The sequence below is a fragment of the Elaeis guineensis genome, chromosome 5 (genome assembly GCF_000442705.2).
Source record: "Elaeis guineensis isolate ETL-2024a chromosome 5, EG11, whole genome shotgun sequence".
Lineage (NCBI taxonomy): Eukaryota > Viridiplantae > Streptophyta > Magnoliopsida > Arecales > Arecaceae > Elaeis > Elaeis guineensis.
Window position 1 is genome coordinate 17,308,379 of NC_025997.2, and position 22,090 is coordinate 17,330,468.

The 22,090-nt window shown below is 40.1% G+C and overlaps 1 protein-coding gene and 1 pseudogene across 1 annotated transcript; both read left to right on the forward strand.

Annotated features, from left to right (window-relative positions):
• Nucleotides 1–12,981: 12,981 nt before the first annotated feature.
• LOC105045052 (uncharacterized) lies at nt 12,982–13,835 on the forward strand (annotated as a pseudogene).
• A 5,037-nt stretch (nt 13,836–18,872) lies between these two features.
• Nucleotides 18,873–19,792, forward strand: LOC140857782 (uncharacterized). Its single transcript, XM_073256970.1, has one exon. It carries the CDS (start codon nt 19,009–19,011, stop codon nt 19,510–19,512), a length of 504 nt encoding a protein of 167 aa, XP_073113071.1. The 5' UTR covers nt 18,873–19,008; the 3' UTR covers nt 19,513–19,792.
• The last annotated feature ends 2,298 nt before the right edge of the window (nt 19,793–22,090 follow it).

A 22,090-nucleotide genomic window follows, 5' to 3' on the forward strand; every position in this document is an offset into this window, starting at 1 on the left:
AGGTGGGGCCCTTGTATCCTTAGGGCGCGGTCCGATATTCTGGAGAATGACTGCGGATCGGGCGAAATCCCCGCTTGGAAACATTGTGTATGATGATTTGTAGATGAATATTTATGCGGGATTTTAGATCTGCGGTTAGCTTTGTTTGGGAGGCATCTTAACCGCCCGACGAAGCTCGGCGAGAGTCCGCATAAACATTTGTTGGCCAACAGCGGTGCCCTCGTGCACCACGTACATGCATCATGCCCATCCAGCCGTTCATTCTCATAGACCTTGTTCGTCGTATATTCTTCTCAATTAGCCCATCATAACGGAGCATTGTTAAGTACTATCTCAGAATAAATTATACTCAACACGACGACAATACATGTATTATCAAATGACCATGCATGCCATCATAGATGCCTTTTTCTATAGACCGCATTCATCAAGTGCGTACCTCACTGTATCTCTACAGAAATTGATGGATGTGATTGATAGTATGGAGAACCACGTAAAGCACGCAATGTAGGATATAATTTATTCTATTTTAGCATCACCATCCTATAGCAAGCCAATGTTTTTAAGTAGCGCTTCTTCAATATGGTTGTAATTTGAAATATTTGATGTGAAGGTCAGCTTATCTTGACCCATATTTGTATAAAGATTACAAAGGTTAGCAACTGCCAAGCAATTGAAGATTAAGATAATCATTATTTATTCACCTATTTGTTGACTGGGTTGAAACTGTTTCTAGACTTGCATTCACGGAAAATTTGTTAATGGTTCCCGTGAATATGTTTGCAGGCTTGGAAATTATTTCGAAAAATTAAAATGTTAAAAAAAAATTTATTTTTCAGTTGAAAATAGTGTAAAGACGATCTTCCCAAATGCCAAAAAAAAAAAATTTGGGCACTTCTCTCTCTCAAAACAATCAAACATATTCTAGTGGATGAGTATATATATATATATATGGACTTCTTTAAATAAAAGATATTACTAAAGTGAGAGGGGAAGAGAGCTCGGAGAATGGAATTCTCAATGTGATCAGAAGTACCAAAGACAAGATATAATTAGAGGTACTAGAAAAAATAAAGAAAACAATGATCATGGTTCCATCATTATTTTACATGTGTCCTAAAAATTGATTTCTTACTCCCATGCTGTGCTTAGTTACATCCATTGGAGCTACTTTCAACTCTAGCGAAAGCCATTCGGATAATCGAATATTCTCGATAGAAGGGAGCTCTTATGATCACGTCCGAAGAAGGTTGCTACGTGGATTCCCCCTTTCCTTTTTGTAAGTGTGTGCGCGCGTGCACGTGTGTTTTAATATAAAATCTCTCTTCCAAGCATGTATCAAGGAGAGATGGCTAATCACCGGAATGAAATCTAATTTTTCTAGGATTTATTAATTTTGTGCACATTTATATTTTGGATATACATTTTTAGATTCTTATTCTTGATCATACATTTTGATCTTTGCTTCACTGAAACTTCAAACCGAAGGCCTCTTACTTTTAAACTTTTTAACTTGCTAATATTTAACTAAGTTCAGCATAACTTTACTTTATAATAATGTTGTTTGAAATTATAAAACTGTATGCCCGGTAGCCTCGTTAGTAGTAAAACATTACAAGAATTTAGAACTAGATAACCAGAGAAATGTTTGAAGTACACCATGGCCAATAAAACACATATCATGAAAAAGATCCTAGGAAGCCAAATGTTTGTGAAAGAATTAGAAGACACCTAAAAAGTCAAATAGGTGGCTCATGCCTTTCAATAGACAATTTCTTTCCCTTGACGTATAAGGTGTTACGAAACTTCTTCAGGGCTAAGGCAGCTATGATAGCCTTTTCCGAAAGCATTCGTCATTATATAACTTTTGAAAATTAGAGGATTTGAGGCCTCTTCCAATTACCTCCAACCGTGTGGGCCGTGAGGATTTAATTATTCAGGCATAGTCTTCTTTAGTACTCGAGAACTTCTATTGACCTGGGAAAGATCGTGTGCTTGCCTCAGCCAAGAAGCCAAATAGGACCAAAATGTAAACCATATCGTGTGGTTTATTGTTGGTTGGTTCCTCTCCTTGTGATGACGCATGCATGCTGCCATGTATGTCAGGCAATGGTTCCCTCTTTTTTTGGCTTCCGTCTGTTCCTTCATCTTCATTATATGCATCTGTAATGAAAATTTCTATCTTTAGATGAATGCACTCTGCTTGCTCTTGTTCTTAAGGTGAAATAAACAAAAGAAACGCACTAACCAAAAATAAAGATGTAATATGCCTCATGCATGCATCTAAAGTAGATGCTAATCTACTATATCTAGTACAGAAATCTCACAAGTAATTAAGCTACTCCTTAAGCTTCTTGCTTCAAGGTCTTCCATATTTTACCTTTGATTATTTTAATAATATGTAGCATCACTTTCATCCCTCAACTCCTAAAATGCCATCTTCCAATAGAAAATTGACTTTTAATAGTAGCTGGTCAGTAAAAATCCTACTACTAAAATAATTAGTGGCCTAAATTGTGGCTGCCACTAAAAAAAAATCTTTAGTGATTCCTATAAAAAATATTTTCGGGTCAACAATGATGAAGTCACAAAGTTGCTTTTTGTGGCTTTCACAAGTAACCATCATGAAAAGTTATATTTTTAATGGTGGCCAAATAATGATCATTAAAAAAAATGATATTTTGATGATGATCATATATCAGTTACTAAAGGATTATATTTTTACAACAATCTCCGATGGCTGTTATGAATAATTTTTTAGTCTCAATCTCTTCAGATCACTTAATGAGCTATATGTTGTGATAATTAATGAAGACCATCACTAATGTATTTTCAACGATAATCTCATGTGATCATTAAAAATAATATTTTCTGTGATGAAGTAATCATCATTAAAAATATCTTTAAGTGGCAATATCATAAAATTATAAATAGTGTACCTAAAATAATAATAATTTACTTCCGCATATAAAAGCTTTTAAATCTACCTCAAGCAAAGTCAATAAGAATTTTATTCTCACCCAATAATATTTCAGTCTGACAAAAATAAATAACATAAAAATATCTATACATCGATTGTTAATTTCAAATTTTAAATATTTCGCTCCAGGTTTAAAACAACTTATAAAGTGCATAATATCCAAATATACTAGCTACAACTCCATGACTTCTAATTTTTTAATCTAGAGCTCTAAATGATTTTTTCCCTCGCTTAATAATTTTTTTAATTCAAAAAAATAAATTGGATAAAAAATTAATATAATATATCTAAAAATAAAAGATAAAAGATGACATGCATGATACAATAAAAAAAAAAAAAAAAACTATTCAATAGCCGTCATTTTTTGACCACCACTATTAATCTATCATTTATTATACACCACTCTATACTTGCCACTAAAAACATCATCTTTTATGACAATTGACAATGACAGCTATTAAAGAAGATCATTGGTAGTGATTACATAGCGGCCACTTCTAAATATTTAAAATTTTATAAAAACTAAATATGATCGTTGGTATATATCTGTATTTAATAATAATTTTTTTTGCAATCACCATAAAGTAATACATTTCATGTCAACATATTATGATTGTCACTAAAACTACAACTTTTGTATTACAGACTACAAGTGACCGTCATAAAACTATAATAGTTAATGTCTACTTAAGATTAACCGCCACTAAATATGAAACTTTATATGACAGTTGATTGTAGCAGCCACTAAATATCTTTCTTTAGTGACCAATATTTTTGGCCGTCACTAAAAGATTGTTTCTATGGTGGTCATCTCTGTTACCTCTATAAATACTATATAGTAACTAAATTTTTATGGCCATCACTAAAAGTGATCATTAAAATTTATCTTTAAAAAATAAAAAATGCATGTCTCTAAGCCAGTACCTTAATTTGCTCTTGTTTATTTGTACGAATTATCTATTTCACATTTGTTGGGGTAGGTTCCCGTCACATAGCCAACTATCCTTGCTTCTCGTCTCTGGACTAATTAAGAAAACTACACTGACTAACCGACAATCAATCCGACTCAGATATATAAAGTTTCTCCAACTGGATAGACATCGGCGTCGTCGCTGATATCCAGTCGGTTAAAGATTGGTTGCCCTAGCCGGTACCATCCTGACTAAAGTAAATATGCCTCCCACGGCTGCTCGACTATAACCGACCTAATGGTCGATTAACAGCCGACTACGCCAATTGAGGATAAGGCATCTTAGTAATTCCATCTTGTCGAGTCGGACAAAATAGACCTCTGTCGACTAACTGAGCACCGAACGTGGCCATCATATGACTTTGACAGACCACATCAAATCATGTCACTCAGGTACCATGCCCTGATCGGTTAGTTGCGCGCTATGATGGGATACTACGATCTCATTAAATGTGCCCAGGGTCATTAATTATGCTCCATGTCCGGTAGCGTCTGCTGTAGTGAGTGCGCCGAATAGAAGGCACACTCATCGTCGGTATTTAAAGACGTCCACATGGCTCCATGCGATACCGTACGATTGGACATGATCGACATGATCGTCTGTCCTCTCATCATTTATTTTGCTTCCTCTATAAATAGAGATAAGCGAGGACCTCTCCAAGTATGCATAGACGCAGAATCTCAAAATTCATAGACTCTATCACTCTTTCCTCTTAAGCTATTCACTGACTTGAGCATCAAAGGGTCTTCGTCGGAGTCACCTCTAGCGAAACTTGTTTTGCAGATCTTTCTTTCTTGACATCAAGTAGAGCTCAGCACCATCTTACTCTAAACTCTATCATCACCTTTCGTCTTGACCTTAATTGTGTGCACCTTCTCAGACGATGATACCTCATTCATCGGCAATCCAACCGCCAATTTCAATGCGCAACTAATCGACTTCTGACGACTATCGACTACCCATCGGAGTAAGGCCGCAACAATTCTCTCTCTCTCTCTCTCTCTCGGACCTCCATGGTCAAGACAAGGATGCAGAATGTCTTTGCTAGTTCAGTTCGACACTCATCATGGCATGATGCACCTCCGACAACCCATAGAGAGCCAAGTGCTTCATGACTGCCGGTGACGGCAGATCCTGGATTTGCTGCCCTTATGCAGCATGTAAAAGTCTGACGAAGGCTGTTCAAAGTCTCCAATAATAACAACAACAACAGCAGCTGAGAGAGGTCGCAGTGTATGATGTGCTTTCCAAACGTAATTATCGACCGCGATCTCTAACTCGCTACTCTACTCAGCATTTCCATTGAGCGAGTTCTCCGCTTACGCAATAGCCACCACATTTGAAGTCTCGACGTGCTCCATGTGCCGATTCCGGTGATCATTGGTTCCCACATTCTCCTCGACAAACTCACTACAAGAGAAGAGGTCGCGATCCCCTTTGAAATCTTCTTCTTTTGAGGAAGGTTCTTCTCTAAACTACTCGCAGCATCCTGATATATCACAACAACGACTGGATGAGTAGATCGAAAACTAAAAGAGATAGATCGCCATCTGAATGGCTCCAAACCAACCACCGTGATCCCATCGATGAATTCAGCATCAGCACAAATCCATCTTTTTTAAGATGGATCCTCGATGAGCTAGTTCCTAATGGTTCAAAATATCGCAAATCGAGCTATATGATGGCTCCTTAGATCCACTCGATCATCTTGAGAGGTATAAAGTGCTCATGCTTCTACAAGGGGCATCTGATGCCCTCCTCTGATTGCTTTCTCAGTTACGCTCTGAAAAATTGTATGGCATGATACTCGGGGCTACAGTCGAGAAGCATCAATTCTTTCGAACAATTTGACCAGCTATTCGTGGCATACTTTGGTATAAACCGAAGAGTGCCTAGAACTACTGATAGTCTTTTCTCTATCCGCCAACAGGATGAAAATCTTTGTGAGAGTTTGTGGCACGTTTCAATACCACCACCCTAGAGGTCAAGGACCTCGATCAGGTGACGGCCATTGCACGATGAAGTAGGAACTCTAAAACTCTAAGTTCACCTACTCTTTGGACAAAATGCTCCCTCGATCCTATGCCGAACTCCTCGAGTGTGCACAAAAGTACATCTGCACTGAGAAGTCGTGACTGACCGATGCCAGTTAGAGGAAAAGGGCCAAAAGAAGAAGGTAAAGAAGGGAGGAGGCTCTGGAGAGCCCAGTCGGATCCATATCGAGAATGAGGCTCCACCTTCCAACTAAGTCAGAAGCCCAAAAACTTCATGGGCAGGTATAACCCTATACCCTTCTGACTGCTTCTCGATCGTAGATTCTAATGAAGATAGAAGGAGAAAGCTTTCTTTATCGACACCCACCAATAAGGATAAAATCTCATGATCGAAAGCACTACTGCTGCTTCCATCGCGACCATGAACATGACACAGAGGAATGCCACCAGCTGAAAAACGAGATCGAGAATCTGATAAGATGGGGATATCTTAGGAAGTACATGCAGGAGCGCCCTGCACAATTGCCTTCTGATTTACCTCATCTGGAAGCTGAAGAAAAGACTTATGTCCAACCAACGATAGGTGTGATCAATATGATCTCGGTGGGACTATGACTCCAGGGGGGCAGATGACTGCAAAAATACTTCCAAGTGCCAACGTGCTAACAACGACATCATTTTTATTAAAGTAGATCTGTGAGGAGTCCAAACTCCTCACAATGATGCTGTAGTCATATCGATGACAAATGTCAATTATGATGTAAAAAGATATCTTGTCGATAATAGAAATTTTGCTGATGTGATTTTTTATGATTGTTTCTCCCAGATGCGATGGCTTTCTGCTAAACTTGTCAAATCCATTAATGTTCCTCTAGTCGGATTTACAGATGACTTGATCAAAGTGGAGGCAAGATCAAACTCCTCGTCATGGTCGGACAATCGCCTAACAATCAACCATTCACCTCAACTTTCTCGTAGTTCGGATTTCATCCGCCTTTAACATCATTCTAGGGCGGCTCTGATGGAATACATTCTGAGCAGTCATCTCAAGTTATGACCTGCTCGTATGCTTGTATGCTTTTCAATAAGAAACAGGTCCGGTGTGATGTGAAGAGATCAACAGTTGGCCCGACAATGCTTCTTAACCACTATCAATGAAAAAAGACTAGCTGAAACTCTTTTCATCGACGACAGGCTGGATCAGAGAGAAATTAAATGCCAAGGAGAACCCGCAAATTAGCTCATCTTAGTTTCTTATTCGGTGGAGACCTAAATAAAATCATTCAAATCGAATTCTCACTGAGCAAGAAATTGCAAAAGGAGTCGATCGGCTTTCTAAGAAGAAATACTGATGTTTTACTTGGTCTGCCGCTGATATCTGGGCATTCATTCAGAAGTTATTATCCACCGACTAAATGTTGATCCAACCACAAGCCAGTGAGATAAAAAAGAGAAGCTTTGCCCCAAAGTGATAAAAGGCCATAAATGAAGAGGTTGACAAGCTATTGATAGCCGACTTCATTCGTGAGACAATCTACCCAGATTGGCTCGCCAATGTGGTTATGGTCAAAAAAGTAAATAGTAAATGACGTATCTGCATCGACTACACCGACTTAAACAAAGTCTATCCCAAAAGTAGCTTTTCTCTCCCCTGAATAGATCGGCTAATTGACACGACGGTCGGCCATCAGCTACTCGCTTTATGGATGCCTTTTCCGACTTCAATCAAATCCGGATGACGTTCAAAGATGAGAAGAAAATGACATTTATCACTGAGAAGGATCTATACTGCTTCAAAGTCATGTCCTTTGGCCTCAAAAATATTGGAGCAACATATCAGAGACTAATCAATAAAGTCTTCAAAGGCCAAATCGGGTGCAATATGGAGATTTACATCGATGACATGCTCGTGAAAAGCACTGAAGCTGCCCTCCACATTAGCGATCTAGTCAAGACTTTCGACACCCTGAGGAAGTACTAGATGAAGCTAAACCCGACTAAGTATGTCTTTGGTGTCACATCCAAAAAGTTTCTTGATTTTATGGTAATAAATAGAAGCATCGAGGTCAATCTCGAGAAGATCAAGGCGGTTCTCAATATGAAACCTCCTAATTCTCAAAGGACATTCAGAGGTTGGCGGGGCGAATTTGTCCTTAAGTCGATTTATCTTCAAGTCTGCGGAGTGGTGCCTCCCTTTCTTTAAGACCCTTAGGCAAATGAAAGACTTCACCTGGATGGAAGAGTATCAAAAATCCTTCAACAAGTTGAAATGATACCTCAGCTCTCCTCCACTCTTGACGAAGCCCTGCACCAGCGATGAATTACTCATGCATGTAGCCACCACTTCTAAAGCCATCAGCTCAGAGCTGGTCCGAAAAGAAGATACACTATAAAGACCCGCCTATTATGTAAACTGGGTGCTGCGTGATGCCGAATTGAGATATTTTAGAATTGAGAAAGTCATCTTTGCAATCGTGACTACTATTCGACGGTTACGGCCCTACTTTCAGGCTCATTCAATAAAATTCACACTGACTTCCCCCTAAGGTCTATTCTTCACAGATAAAATATCTCGGAGAGAATGATAAAGTGGACGATCGAGCTCATCGAGTTTGACTTTTCTTTTATCCCAAGAACGTCAATAAAATATCAGATTCTTGCCAACTTCATTGTCGAGTGTATCCCGACGGACAATGATCAAGTCAAGAGCAACTCCTTAGAGAACACTCAAGAGCCCACCTAGATTTTGCACATTGATGGAGCTTCAAATGCTCAAAGATACGGCGCGGGCTTGATCTTGATCAATATTGACAAGATGGTGATCGAATTTGCTCTTCGATTTGACTTTAAGGCTTCAAACAATCAAGCAGAGTATGAGGCCCTAATAGTCGAACTCAAGATTGCTCAGAATCTCGATATCAAGTACCTACGGGTATTCACTGATTCGCAACTTGTTGTTGGATAGTTTCGTGGAGAATATGTGACCTGAGACCCTATTCTCTCCGGATATCTATAAAGACTTAAGTCTCTACAGTCATATTTTGATTACTTCGAAATTTCTCACATCCCTTGCACCGAGAATACCCGAGCTAACTCTCTATCCCGTCTCGCCACTTTTGGTTGCAGAGATCTTGAAAAAATCTTCATCGAGCATCTCGAAAGCTCGAGCATTGACTCACAGGAAGAAATCCGTTAGATTGAAGTCGGACAAGAGTCGAGTTGGATTGATCCGTTCATCGAATTTTTGACGGACAAAGACTTGCCGACTGATCCTGCTGAGGCGTGCCAAGTAAAAAGATTGGCGACTTAGTACCTAATCATTGATAATCAACTTTACAAAAGGTCAGCGACTCTACCCCTGCTCAAGTATCTCTGATATTTTGAGGCTGATTACATCCTCTGGGAGGTGCACGAAGATATTTGTGGCAACTACTTGAGGGATAAGTCACTGTCCTACAAGATCTCCAACAGGGATATTACCGCCAACCACACCAGTTATGCAGAAAGATGCGTATGATTTGGTGCAGAAGTGTGACCAATGTCAAAGGTTCATCAATATTCAGAGGCTCCTATCTAGCCATCTCGGCACCCTGGCCATTTGATCAATGGGTGTGGACCTACTCGGTCCATTCCCGCCTGCCAGTGAATAAAGAAAAATTCTTATAGTGGCCATCGACAACTTTACTAAATGGATCGAAGTCGAACCATTGGCACAGATAATGAAACAAAAGACTACCAGCTTCTTGTGAAAGTCCGTCATCTGTTGATTCGGTCAATCTCAGGCAATCATCACCAATAACGATTGATAATTCAACAATGTTAGATTCAAAGAATTATATACAAAGTATCATATTATCCACAAGCTCACTTTGGTCGGGCATCCCCAATCCAATGGAGAAGCTGAACTAACCAACAGGATGATTCTTCAAGGTCTAAAGATCATAATCGATCAAGCTAAAGGAAACTAGGCTGACGAGCTTGACAGTGTCCTATGGTTCTACCGAACAACTCTTCATATTCTAATCGAAGAAACTCCATTCAAGTTGGCATTTAGAATCGAAGCCATGATTCCGGTTGAAATTGGCTTACCTTCAACTCGAGTGGAATACTACGAATCTACCGACTCAGACAAGAGACGAGCAGACTTGAATTTACTCAAAGAAACTCGAGAAAAAGCTCGACTAAGAATAATCTCCTACTAACAAAGGGTGGCATGATATTACAACTCCCGAGTCAGCCAAAGATCTTCTGAATAGGAGACTTAGTCCTAAGGAGATCAAAAATTTTCAAGCCCACTGAGCAAGAAAAATTGTCTCCGAATTGAAAAGATTCCTACAAAAGTCTCGACAGTCCTACGACCAGGGACATACAAAATTGAGAACTTGGATGGTATCAAATCTCTCGAATTTGGAACGTCAAGAACCTACGAATGTATTATCAATAAGAATACCTTCTTCAAATAAAGAAAAGATCTTTCTTCTTACAAGTTATGTGCCTTACAACTCAAATTCTCGGCAAACTACAATACAAACACTCCCTCATCGGCTCGTATCCGATGAAGCACTAGTCGGCTCATACCCTACTAACGAAGCTAGGAGTGGCCCATTCTTAACAACAAGTGGGTCTCTCAATCATAAGCGTGCTCGTCAAAAACTGCAGCATCAGATTGAACACAAGACTCAGACGAAATCATTGCATTAATCAGCTAAAATCTGATTACTGAAGCCGTATGATCTGACAACTGCCACCATACTCGCAACGGCCCAAGGACTACAAGCATAAAAGTTGCGGTTCGTCATACGATCCAGTAAAAATAAGTTGTGCTAAGTCGGCTTTATACCGACCAGCCAAAGATCTATCGATCCTAAAAACCGCCTATAAGCTCCTACTTAATGGGATAACCTATGATAGATGATTTACGATTACGACCTCGCTCTGGCAGAATTCACCTGCGAGAGTCGATTATGTGACTTGAAAAATTTTCTCAGATTTAATTAATTCGACTACAACCTACTCGGTTAGCTACCTCCTACAGACTATTTTACTTTATTATCGATTTCATTACTTAGTTAATTTTGAAAATTTGTCAAGAAAGTAAAGAAGTGCACACATAAAAAAGGTCGGACAATTCATAAACAAAGATTTCATTTCATTTCCAAAAAGATTTATTACAAATACAAAATAAAAAAAAGAGAGGACAAGAGATGTTCGGGAGCTCGATTGGGGACGGTCCGCTTCGGCCTCTGCATCCTCATGATCACCCGACTCATTCAACTCCTTATCGGACTGAATAGAGCTCAGGTCCAGCTTGGGCATGAGGTGGTGAACTTGCTTCTTATACTTTATGAACTCAAGTTGGAATGCATCCACATCGATGTCGGCAGGCTCATCCTCGTACTCCTTCGACTATCGAAACTCGGTCAGTGCCCGAGAAGTAGCTTCCTGGGCCTAAGTTTCTGCCGCCGTCAATTTCTCTTGAAGTTCGGTGGCGGTCTTCTCGGCTTGTTCGATGATCTTCTCGACTTTCTTGGCGGTGTTCTCGACCTCCTCGACAGCCTTCTCTGCCTTCAGTACCCTCTTCTTCTCCTCGATGCGGGCGCTCTTGGTTGACTCCATCTTTTTTGATAATTGGCCTTCAGCTTCTCAAACTCCTCCTTGTCGCACCGCTGTTGGACTACTAGATTTGCCAACTCAGCCTCTAACAAAGAGATCTTCTCTCTACTCTTTCTTTCTCATTCCTCGGCAGCTTGGAGGAGCTCGTTGGAGACATCGTCCCGCGCACAAGCAGTCTTGGCCTAGTCCTCCAAGTCGTGGTTGATCTGAGCCGACTTGATCAATCCTTCCGACAATATTGTAATGTCGTGGATCATCTGCAATACAAAAGAACGGCTAAGTCATCTATTCGGCTAAGAAAGAAAATGGCCGAATAAAAAAAAATCCGAGTACTTATCCCGATCAACGACATGTAGGCATCTAACTGGATCTCCGACACTGGGTGCGCTTTCCTGACTTCCTGGTCTGCAGCAAGCATCACCAATTTCGCCATCTCCCCGACAAGTTGACGGTCCTGGAATGTCTGATCGGTGGTTTTGAAGTGCATCCCGATTGTAATAGTTGACTCTCCGGAAGGCATCTCCAGACCATAGTTTTGGAGAGCATCGGTGCCTTACCCCTGTTGGCACCTTTGTCGGTTGCTTCTCGACTAACTGTTCGATTTTCTCCGTATTCAGCTTGGACTAGAAGGGCTTGCACCGTCTTCGCCGACCTTGCCAGTGCTTCGATGACTATGACGTTACCGACCAAGAAAAAGGCCGCAACAACATTCAATCTAACACATATTAAATGAAAAAAAAAAATATATATATATATATATATACACACATACAAACTCTATTAATCAAATCTACTCCAAAAAATATTGGCTAACAAAATTACAATCAATTTTTTTTTTAATGCTAAAACAAAGTATTCATTCAAATCTGATGCGAATATATCTAAAAAAAATTAAAAAATAAAATATCATGAAAAAATTTAAAGATAACCTCTTGATTAGTCCATAAAATATAGTCTGAGTGCCTTATAATAAAACATGCGATCCCACCCACAAAACCATTCGTCTCTCCGTAGGTACGTCGAATCTCCGCAAATATAGCTCCCTCACTGGCCTCCATGTACCAGCCAGCAGTAGGTGCATGGGGCCCTCCCTCTGGTGACCTTTTTTTTTTTTTTCCCTTCAAACATCTATGTGCATCATATACGTCCATTACCCGTGTATGCTTAGAAGCCCCGGCGCCTCTTTCCTCGAATCTACGAACAACGGTCCCCAGTCCAACAACGCGAGAGACAGACGGAATGGGCTGCGTCCACTATTTTAACTTCCACGTAATAATAGAGTTTGGCTGACTGCCGGTCTCTCCACCCAAGAAGACACGGAAAAAGACAAAGTCCACTCGGATTTGCCGTCAGCCGAGCGAAAGCTCTTCCCTTCCGCGGTCTACGATGAACTTTTTACTCGTCTCGCCACGCGTCATTCTCACCGGATTTCTCCACTCCTTCCTCTCGATCCCTGTAAATGCTCTCCCCTCGTCTCCAAACTCCCAACCCAACCTCTCATCTCCACAGCTAAAGACTCGGTTTTTCCTTGAGAAGAAAGATCGAGAGTAGAGGGACCGCTACCGCATCGTACGTCTTCGACGATGTCCATGGGTAACCACGCGCTTCATGCATCCGGCGGAGCACCAGATCGTGCACGGCCAAGGTGGTGGACTCCGAGGGGAATCTCCGGCGCGTTGAGATCCCCGCTGGCGCGGCGGATCTGATGCTGGAGGCTCCCGGTCACGTGGTGGCACGCGTCGAGGAGGTGGTGAGGACGCGACGGGTGTCCGGTGTGCGGGCCGACGAGGAGCTGCGGCCCGGAGAGGTGTAGCTGCTGCTGCCGGTGGACCGGGTCGGGTCTAGGATCTCCGACCGGCAGATGGCGGTCGTGATCGGCGCCATCAAAGGTGGGAGGAGGGGGAGGAGGAAAGGGAAGCAGGGATGTGGTTCTGGGAGACGGGTAGTCCCGGCGGTAGCCGGTGAAGAGGAGGAGAGGGGAGGGGAGGAGAACGGGTTGTTGATGGAGGGGAAGGCTGCCGGTTTCCCTGGTCAACGGGTTGGTGGTCACCGGCAGTGGAGGCCCGTGCTTGACACCATCCACGAATCCAAGTAGGGTTTGTTTAGGTTTCTCAAGTTTACACCATCATATCACACCATCACACGTAAGACACGTGAGTTTTTTTTTTCCCAATTGCAAGTGTACAGCTATAGGGGATGGGAGCCTAACTAATATTTGTTATTTGTTAGAACAATTGAGCATTAACAGGAGAAAGTAGCATTTTCATTCTATACTAATCTTTATTCTCTCAAGGATAATTATCCATATTTATGCAATTATCTCTTTTAATTTCAACAATGTATTGAAATCTATAGCATCAGAAAAGTTTCTCGATTTTATGGTAATAAATAGAAGCATCGAGGTCAATCTCAAGAAGATCAAAGCGGTTCTCGATATGAAACTTCCTAATTCTCGAAAGGACATTCAGAGATTAGTGGGGAGAATTGCATACTTAAGTCGATTTATTTCCAAGTCTGCGGAGCTGTGCCTCTCTTTCTTTAAGACCCTTAGGTAAATGAAAGACTTTATCTGGATGGAAGAGTGTCAAAAGTCTATTGAAGAGTTGAAGTGATACCTCAGCTCTCCTCCACTCTTGACGAAATCCTGCACCGGCGATGAATTACTCATGTATGTAGCCACCACTTCTAAAACCATCAACTCGGTGTTGGTCTGAGAAGAAGATAGAGTACAAAGATCCATCTATTATGTAAGCTGGGTGCTGCATGATGCCGAATTGAGATATTTCAGAATTGAGAAAGTCATCTTTGCAATCATGACTACTATTCGGTGGTTACAGTCCCACTTCCAGGCCCATTTAATAAAAGTTCTCACTGACCTTCCCCTAAGATCTATACTTCACAGACAAAACACCTCGAAGAGAATGGCAAAGTGGGCGGTCGAGCTTATCGAGTTTGATCTTTCTTTTGTCCCAAGAATGTCAATGAAATTTTAGATTCTTACCAACTTCATTGTCGAATGTATCCAGACGGACAATGATCAAGTCAAGGGCAACTCCTTAGAGAGCACTCAAGAGCCCACCTGGATTTTATACGTTGATAGAGCTTCAAATGCTCAAAGATGCGGCGCGGACCTGATCTTGATCAATATTGACAGGATGGTGACTGAATATGCTCTTCGATTCGACTTTAAGGCTTCAAACAACCAAGCAGAATATGAGACCCTAATAGTCGAACTCAAGATTGCTCAGAATTTCGGTGTCAAGCACCTACAGGTATTCACTGATTCACAACTCGTCATCGGACAGTCTCAAGAAGAATATGCAATCTAAGACCCTATTCTCTCCATATATCTACAAAGGCTTAAGTTTCTACAGTCATATTTTGATTACTTCGAAATTTCTCACATCCCTCACTTCGAGAATGCTCGAGCTAACTCTCTATCCCGTCTCGCCACTTTTGATCGTGGAGACCTTGAAAAAATCTTCATCGAGTATCTCAAGAGCCTAAGCATTGACTCACAGGAAGAAATCTGTAAGATTGAAATCGGACAAGAGTCGAGTTGGATTGACCCATTCGTCAAATTTTTGACGGATGGAGACTTGCCGACTGATCCTGTCGAGATGTGCTGAGTAAAAAAGTTGGCGACTCAGTATCTAATCATTGATAATCAACTTTATAGAAGGTCAGCATCTTTATCCCTGCTCAAGTGTCTCCGATCTTTCGAGGCTAATTACATCCTCTGGGAGGGCATGAAGGTATTTATGGCAACCACTTGGGGGGCAAGTCACTGTCCTACAAAATCCTTGGCAGGGATATTATCGCCAACCATTTAGAAAGATGCGTATGATTTGGTGCAGAAGTGCGATCAATATCAAAAGTTCACCAACATTCAGAGGCTCCCATCTAGCCATCTTACGGCCATCTCGGCATCTTGGCCATTTGATCAATAGGGTGTGGACCTACTCGGTCCATTCCTGCTTACTAGTGGACAAAGAAAATTTCTCATAGTGGCCATTGACTACTTTACTAAATAGATCGAAGCCGAACCATTGGTACAGATAACGAAACAAAAGACTACCAGCTTTTTGTGGAAGTCCGTCATCTATCGATTCGATCTATCTCAAGCAATCATCACCAATAACAACTGACAATTCAACAACGTCAAATTCAAAGAATTCTTTGCAAAGTATCATATTATCCACAAGCTTATTTCGGTCGAACATCTCCAATCCAATGAAGAAGCTGAACTAACCAACAGGATGATTCTTCAAGGCCTAAAGACCAGAATCGATCAAGCTAAAGAAAGCTAAACCGACGAGCTTCACAGTGTCCTATGATCCTACCAAACAACTCTTCAAATTCTAACCGAAGAAACTCTATTCAAGTTGGCATTTAGAATTGAAGCCATGATTTCAGTTGAAATCGACCTACCTTCAACTCGAGTGGAATACTATGACGAATCTACCAACTCGAACAAGAGACGAGCAGACTTGGATTTACTCAAAAAAACTAGAGAAAAAACTCGATCAAGAATAATCTCCTACCAACAAAGGGTTGTACGATATTATAACTCCTGAGTCAAGCCAAAGATCTTTCAAATAGGAGACTTAGTCCTAAGAAAATCGAAAATTTTTAAGCCCACTGGGCAAGAAAAATTATCTCCGAATTGAGAAGATCGATCCCTACATAGTCTCTGTAGTCCTATGACTAGGGACATATAAAATTGAGAACTTGGATGGTACCGAGATCCCTCAAACTTAGAACGCCAAGAATCACGAATGTATTATCAATAAGAATACCTTCCTCAAATAAAAAAAAAGAATCTTTCTTCTTACAAGTTATGTGCCTTATAACTCAAATTCTCAGCAAACTACAATACAACCACTCCCTCATCGGCTCGTATCTGATGAAGCCCTAGTCGGCTCATACCCTACTAATGAAGCTGGGAGTAGGCCCATTCTTAACAACAAATGGGTCCTTCAATCATAAGCGTGCTCGCCAAAAGCTGCAGCATCAGATCGAATGTGAGACTCAGACGAAATAATTGTATTAATCAGCTAAAATCTGATTACCAGAGCCACACGGTCCGACAACTGCCACCATACTCGCAACGACCCAAGGACTACAATCATAAAAGTTGTGGTTCATCATACGACCCGGCAAAAATAAGTTGTGCTAAGTCGACTTTATACTGACCCACTAAAGATCTACCGATCCTAAAAATCGCCTATAAGTTCCTACTTAAGGGGACAACCTACAGCGAATGATTTATGATTATGACTTCGCTCTGGCCGAGTTCGCCTGCGAAAGTCGATTATATGATTTGGAGAATTTTCTCAAGTTTAATTAATTCAGCTACAACCTACTCGGTTAGCTACCTCCTACAATCTATTTTACTTTATTATCGATTTTATTATTTAGTCAATTTTGAAAAGCTTATCAAGAAAGTAAAGAAGCAGTGCATACACAAAAGGGGTCAGACAATTCATAAAGAAAGATTTCATTTCATTTTCAAAAAAATTTATTACAAATATAAAATAAAAAAAAAGAAGTACAAGAGATGTTCGGGAGCTTGGTTGGGGATGGTCCGCTTCGGCCTCTGCATCCTCATCGCCCGACTCATTCGACTCCTTGTCGGGCTGAATGGAGCTCAGGTCCAGCTTGGGCATGAGGTGGTGAATTTGCTTCTTACACTCCATGAACTCGAGTTGGAATGCATCCGCATCGACGTTGGCAGGCTCATCCTCATACTCTTTCGACTCTCGAAACTCGATCAGTACTCGAGAAGTAGCTTTCTAGGCCTGAGTTTCTATCGCCGTCAATTTCTCTTGAAGTTCAGCAGTGATCTTTTCGGCTTGCTCGGCGATCTTCTCGACTTTTTTTACAGTGTTCTCGGCCTCTTCGACAGCCGTCTCCACCTTCAGTACCTTCTTCTTCTCCTCGATGAGGGTGCTCTCAACCGACTCCATCTTTTTTGATAATCGGCTTTCAGCTTCTCAAACTCCTCCTTATCGCTCTGCTATTGGGCCGCCAGATTTGCCAACTCAGCCTCTACCAAAGAGATCTTCTCTCTACTTCTTTCTAGCTCCTCGACAGCTTGGAGGAGCTCGTTGGAGATCTCGGCCCGTGCACAAGTGGTCTGGGCTTTGTCCTCCAAGTCGTGGTTGATCTGAATTGACTTGATCAACCCTTCCGATAATATTGTAACGTCGTAGATCATCTGCAATATAAAAGAATGGCTAAGTCATCTGTTGGGCTAAATAAGAAAATGGCTGAATAAAAAAAGTGTGAGTACTTATCCCGATCAACGACATGCAGGCACCCGATTGGATCTCCGATACTGGGCGCGCTTTCCTAACTTCCTGGTCTGCAGGAAGCATCACCATTTTCATCAGCTCTCCGATAAGTTGACGGTCTTGGAGTGTCTGATCAGTGGCTTTGAAGTGCATCCCGATCGTAATAGTCGGTTCCCTGGAAGGCATGTTCAGACCATAGTCCTGGAGAGCACCGCCTTCGCTTTTTTCCGGACTCAGCTTGGATCGGAAGGGCTTGTACCACCTCCATCGATCTCGTCGGTGTTTCGACGACTACGACATCATCGATCGAGGAAAAGGCCGCAACAACATTGAATCTAACATATATTAAATGAAAGAAAAAAATATATATATATAAATACAAACTCTATTCATCAAATTTACTCCAAAAAAATATTGGCTAACAAAATTATAATCATTTTTTTTTTTTAATGCTAAGACAAAGTTTTCATTCAAACCTGTGAATACATCCAAAAAAAAATTAAAAAATAAAATATCATGAAAAAAAAATAAAAATAACCGCTTGATTAGTCCATAAAATATAGTCTAAGTGCTTTGTGACAAAACATGCGATCCCCACAGATATAGCTCCCTCACCAGCCTCCATGCATCGGCCAGTAGTAGGTGCATCGGGCCCTCCCTCTGGTGACCTTTTTTTTTTTTTTTCCTTCAAACATCGATGTGCATCATAAACGCCCATTACCCGTGCATGCTTAGAAGCCCCAGTGCCCCTTCTCGAATCTACGAACAACGGCCCCCAGTCCAACAACGCGAGAGAAACGGAATGGGCCGCGTCCACTTTTTTAACCTCCACGTAATAATACAGTTTGGCTGACTGCCGGTCTCTCCACCCAAGAAGACACGGAACAAGACAAAGTCCACTCGGATTCGCCGTCAGCCGAGCGAAAGCTCTTTCCCTCCGCGGTCTTACGATGAACTTTTTACTCGTCTCGCCACGCGTCATTCTCACTGGATTTCTCCACTCGTTCCTCTCGATCCCTGTAAATACTCTCCCCTCGTCTCCTAACTCCCAACCCAACCTCTCGTCTCCACAGCTAAAGACTCGAGTTTTTCCTTGATAAGAAGGATCGAGAGTAGAGGGACCACTACCGCATCGTACGTCTTCGACGATATCCATGGGTAACCACGCTTCATGCATCCGGCGGAGCACCAGATCGTGCACGGCCAAGGTGGTGGACTCCGAGGGGAATCTCCGGCGCGTCGAGATCCCCGCCGGCGTGGCGGATCTGATGCTGGAGGCTCCCGGTCACGTCGTGGCACGCGCCGAGGAGGTGGTGAGGACGCGACGGGTGTCCGGTTTGCGGGCCGACGAGGAGCTGCGGCCCGGAGAGGTGTACCTGCTGCTGCCGGTGGACCGGGTCGGGTCTAAGATCTCCGACCGGCAGATCGCGGTCGTGATCGGCGCCATCAAAGGTGGGAGGAGGGGGAGGAGGAAAGGGAAGCAGGGATGTGGGTCAGGGAGACGGGTAGTCCCGGCGGTAGCCGGTGAAGAGGAGGAGAGGGGAGGGGAGGAGAACGGGTTGTTGATGGAGGGGAAGGCTGGCGGTTTCCCTGGTCAACGGGTTGGTGGTCACCGGCAGTGGAGGCCCGTGCTGGACACCATCCACGAATCCAAGTAGGGTTTGTTTAGGTTTCTCAAGTTTACACCATCATATCATACCATCACATGAAAGACACGTGAGTTTTTTTTTTTCCCAATTGCAAGTGTACAGCTATCGGGGATGGGAGCCTAACTAATATTTGTTATTTGTTAGAACAATTGAGAATTAACAGGAGAAAGTAGCATTTTCATTCTATACTAATCTTTATTCTCTCTAAGATAATTATCCACATTTATGCAATTATTCCTTTTAATTGCGACAATGTGTTGAAATCTATGAAGTTGCTAATTACTTTGCTTGCTAGTAGGATTTTTATGAGGCCGTGACTTTAGGTCAAGTGTTTATCAAAATTGGATGTGATTACAAGAAGCACAGATATTTCATGAAGGATTACCTCCCATAATGTTCAATGTTTTACAACCTGAGAGTTTCATTAGATTATCCATCCAAACTCTTGACCCAAAAGTATGTTTGGATGGGATATATCCAAAATCTATAATTCCAAAAATCTATGCGACCCAGCTAAGTTGGTCGATCGCTTGGCTCATGGATTAGCCATTTTGAAAAATGCTAAAGTTAAAAAATAAAATATATATTATTATTTTATCTTTTAGGATTAGAAATTGATTTCAGCCATAACAAGAGCTAACCCTCTAAGTCCAAACTCTTTCATTATTTTTGCTGCTCTATGTTAGTTACATGATATGTTTAGTAAAAGATATCAATTAACATTATTTTTATTGTAAGCATGGGTTGTAAAATTCTATAAATTTTGTAATACAGATATTACATATATAATAAAATTATATATTTATATATTTAAAAAAATTTTGATATATTTGTATTGTGTAACTATTTATTTATTTTAATATTATAGGTCAATGGAGCAAATGTGGTCGGCATATCCTTCAATTGCTATCTCATGACTTGGAGAGAAAAATAGATCAACGACTAAATAGGTTTCAAAAACATAGTGCCCCCCGTTACCCTGCAACAATCTACTCATATAAAAAGAGAAACAATATATATATATATATATATATATATATATATATATATATATATATATATATATATATATATATATATATATATATATATATATATATATATATATATATATATATATATGATCTACCAACATATGCAAATAAAACAACTAAAATTATGTATATATTCAAATGTCATATTAAGATGTTCAAGTTAACATTTACCATGTCAAGAATTATCATCAAATGCAGAATTTTGTAATGCACGCAAAATTTTAATATATAAATATATTAAAAATTTAATATATTGATATTTTGTTACTATTTATTTATTCTAATATTATAGGTCAATGGAGCAAACATGGTCCATACATCCTTAAATCTCTCTCTCATAGCTTAGAGAGAAAAATAGATCAACGTTCAAAGAATTTGCGGAACCCCATTACCCCTGCAACCACCTACTCATATAAAAAGGAAAAAGAAATATACCAGATCCACCAACATATGCAAATAATTGCATAGTTAACATTATGTACCCATCCTAATGTCTAATTGAGATGTTCAAGTCAACATTTACAATGTCAAATGTTAACATCAAGTGCAAAATTTTTTAATGCACGCGAAGCCATCACAAGTTTTAAGCTATGAAACAAAAGTGACGTGGGGTTTGATTGTTGTTCTTTAATATTCTAGAAAGAGATCCATTATTTTAGGAGCATAATCCTTACATGGACATTCATATTATTCTATAAATTCATTGAATTGATGGTGGAACTTTGAATCTGTCAAAAAGTTGGGAGGAATTGGTCCTTAAGATTAGCACAATAATGAATGCATACTTATGCTTTAAGAACATGTTTGGTATGAAATGATCCATTTAAGATAAAAAATGATATGGATGGAGATAATAAAATTATTATATTTAATTATACCATGATGATCCTACGTGGCAGTGATCTAAAATCCCTCCCACTTCTTAAATCACTATTCAACTCGGTGATAGGATATCCGTTTTCGAGGTTTGGAACCCAAGATCACCCCCGGATAGTAATTTTGGACTGAAATTTAAGGATAAAAATAACCCTTAATCTAGCAAAATAAATTAGTATATCAATATGACATTATATTATATTGATATTATATATTATATATATAATATATATTATATTATAATATATTATTAATCATGCTATTATCATATTATGATTCAATGACAATTTTGAATTAAAGTAGAAATATCTTATTATACTTTATATCTATATATTAAAAATGTTTAATATATTATTTCAATTTACCTTATTTTTTTAATAAAAAATATTTATATTAATTCTATAATAATAATTAATATATTTTTATAAGATTAATAATTTATAATACCAATAAATATAGTTTTATATAATATATTAATTATTAATATATTAATAAATATATTAATATTTTATTATAATATATTTTATATGATTAATAAATATATTTCTATGTAATATGTCATGGGTAGCTTTTTGGGTGGGGGTGGGGATACCAAATGTCTCCTCTTCATTGGATTTTAATATCCTAAAACTCTAACACCCGTGCGATTAACAGCTTCTCCCGGTCCTGCCCACCAC

Excerpts from the sequence above, each read along its gene's own strand:
- LOC140857782 (XM_073256970.1), top strand. The coding sequence starts at position 19,009 with ATGGGTAACCACGCTTCATGCATCCGGCGGAGCACCAGATCGTGCACG.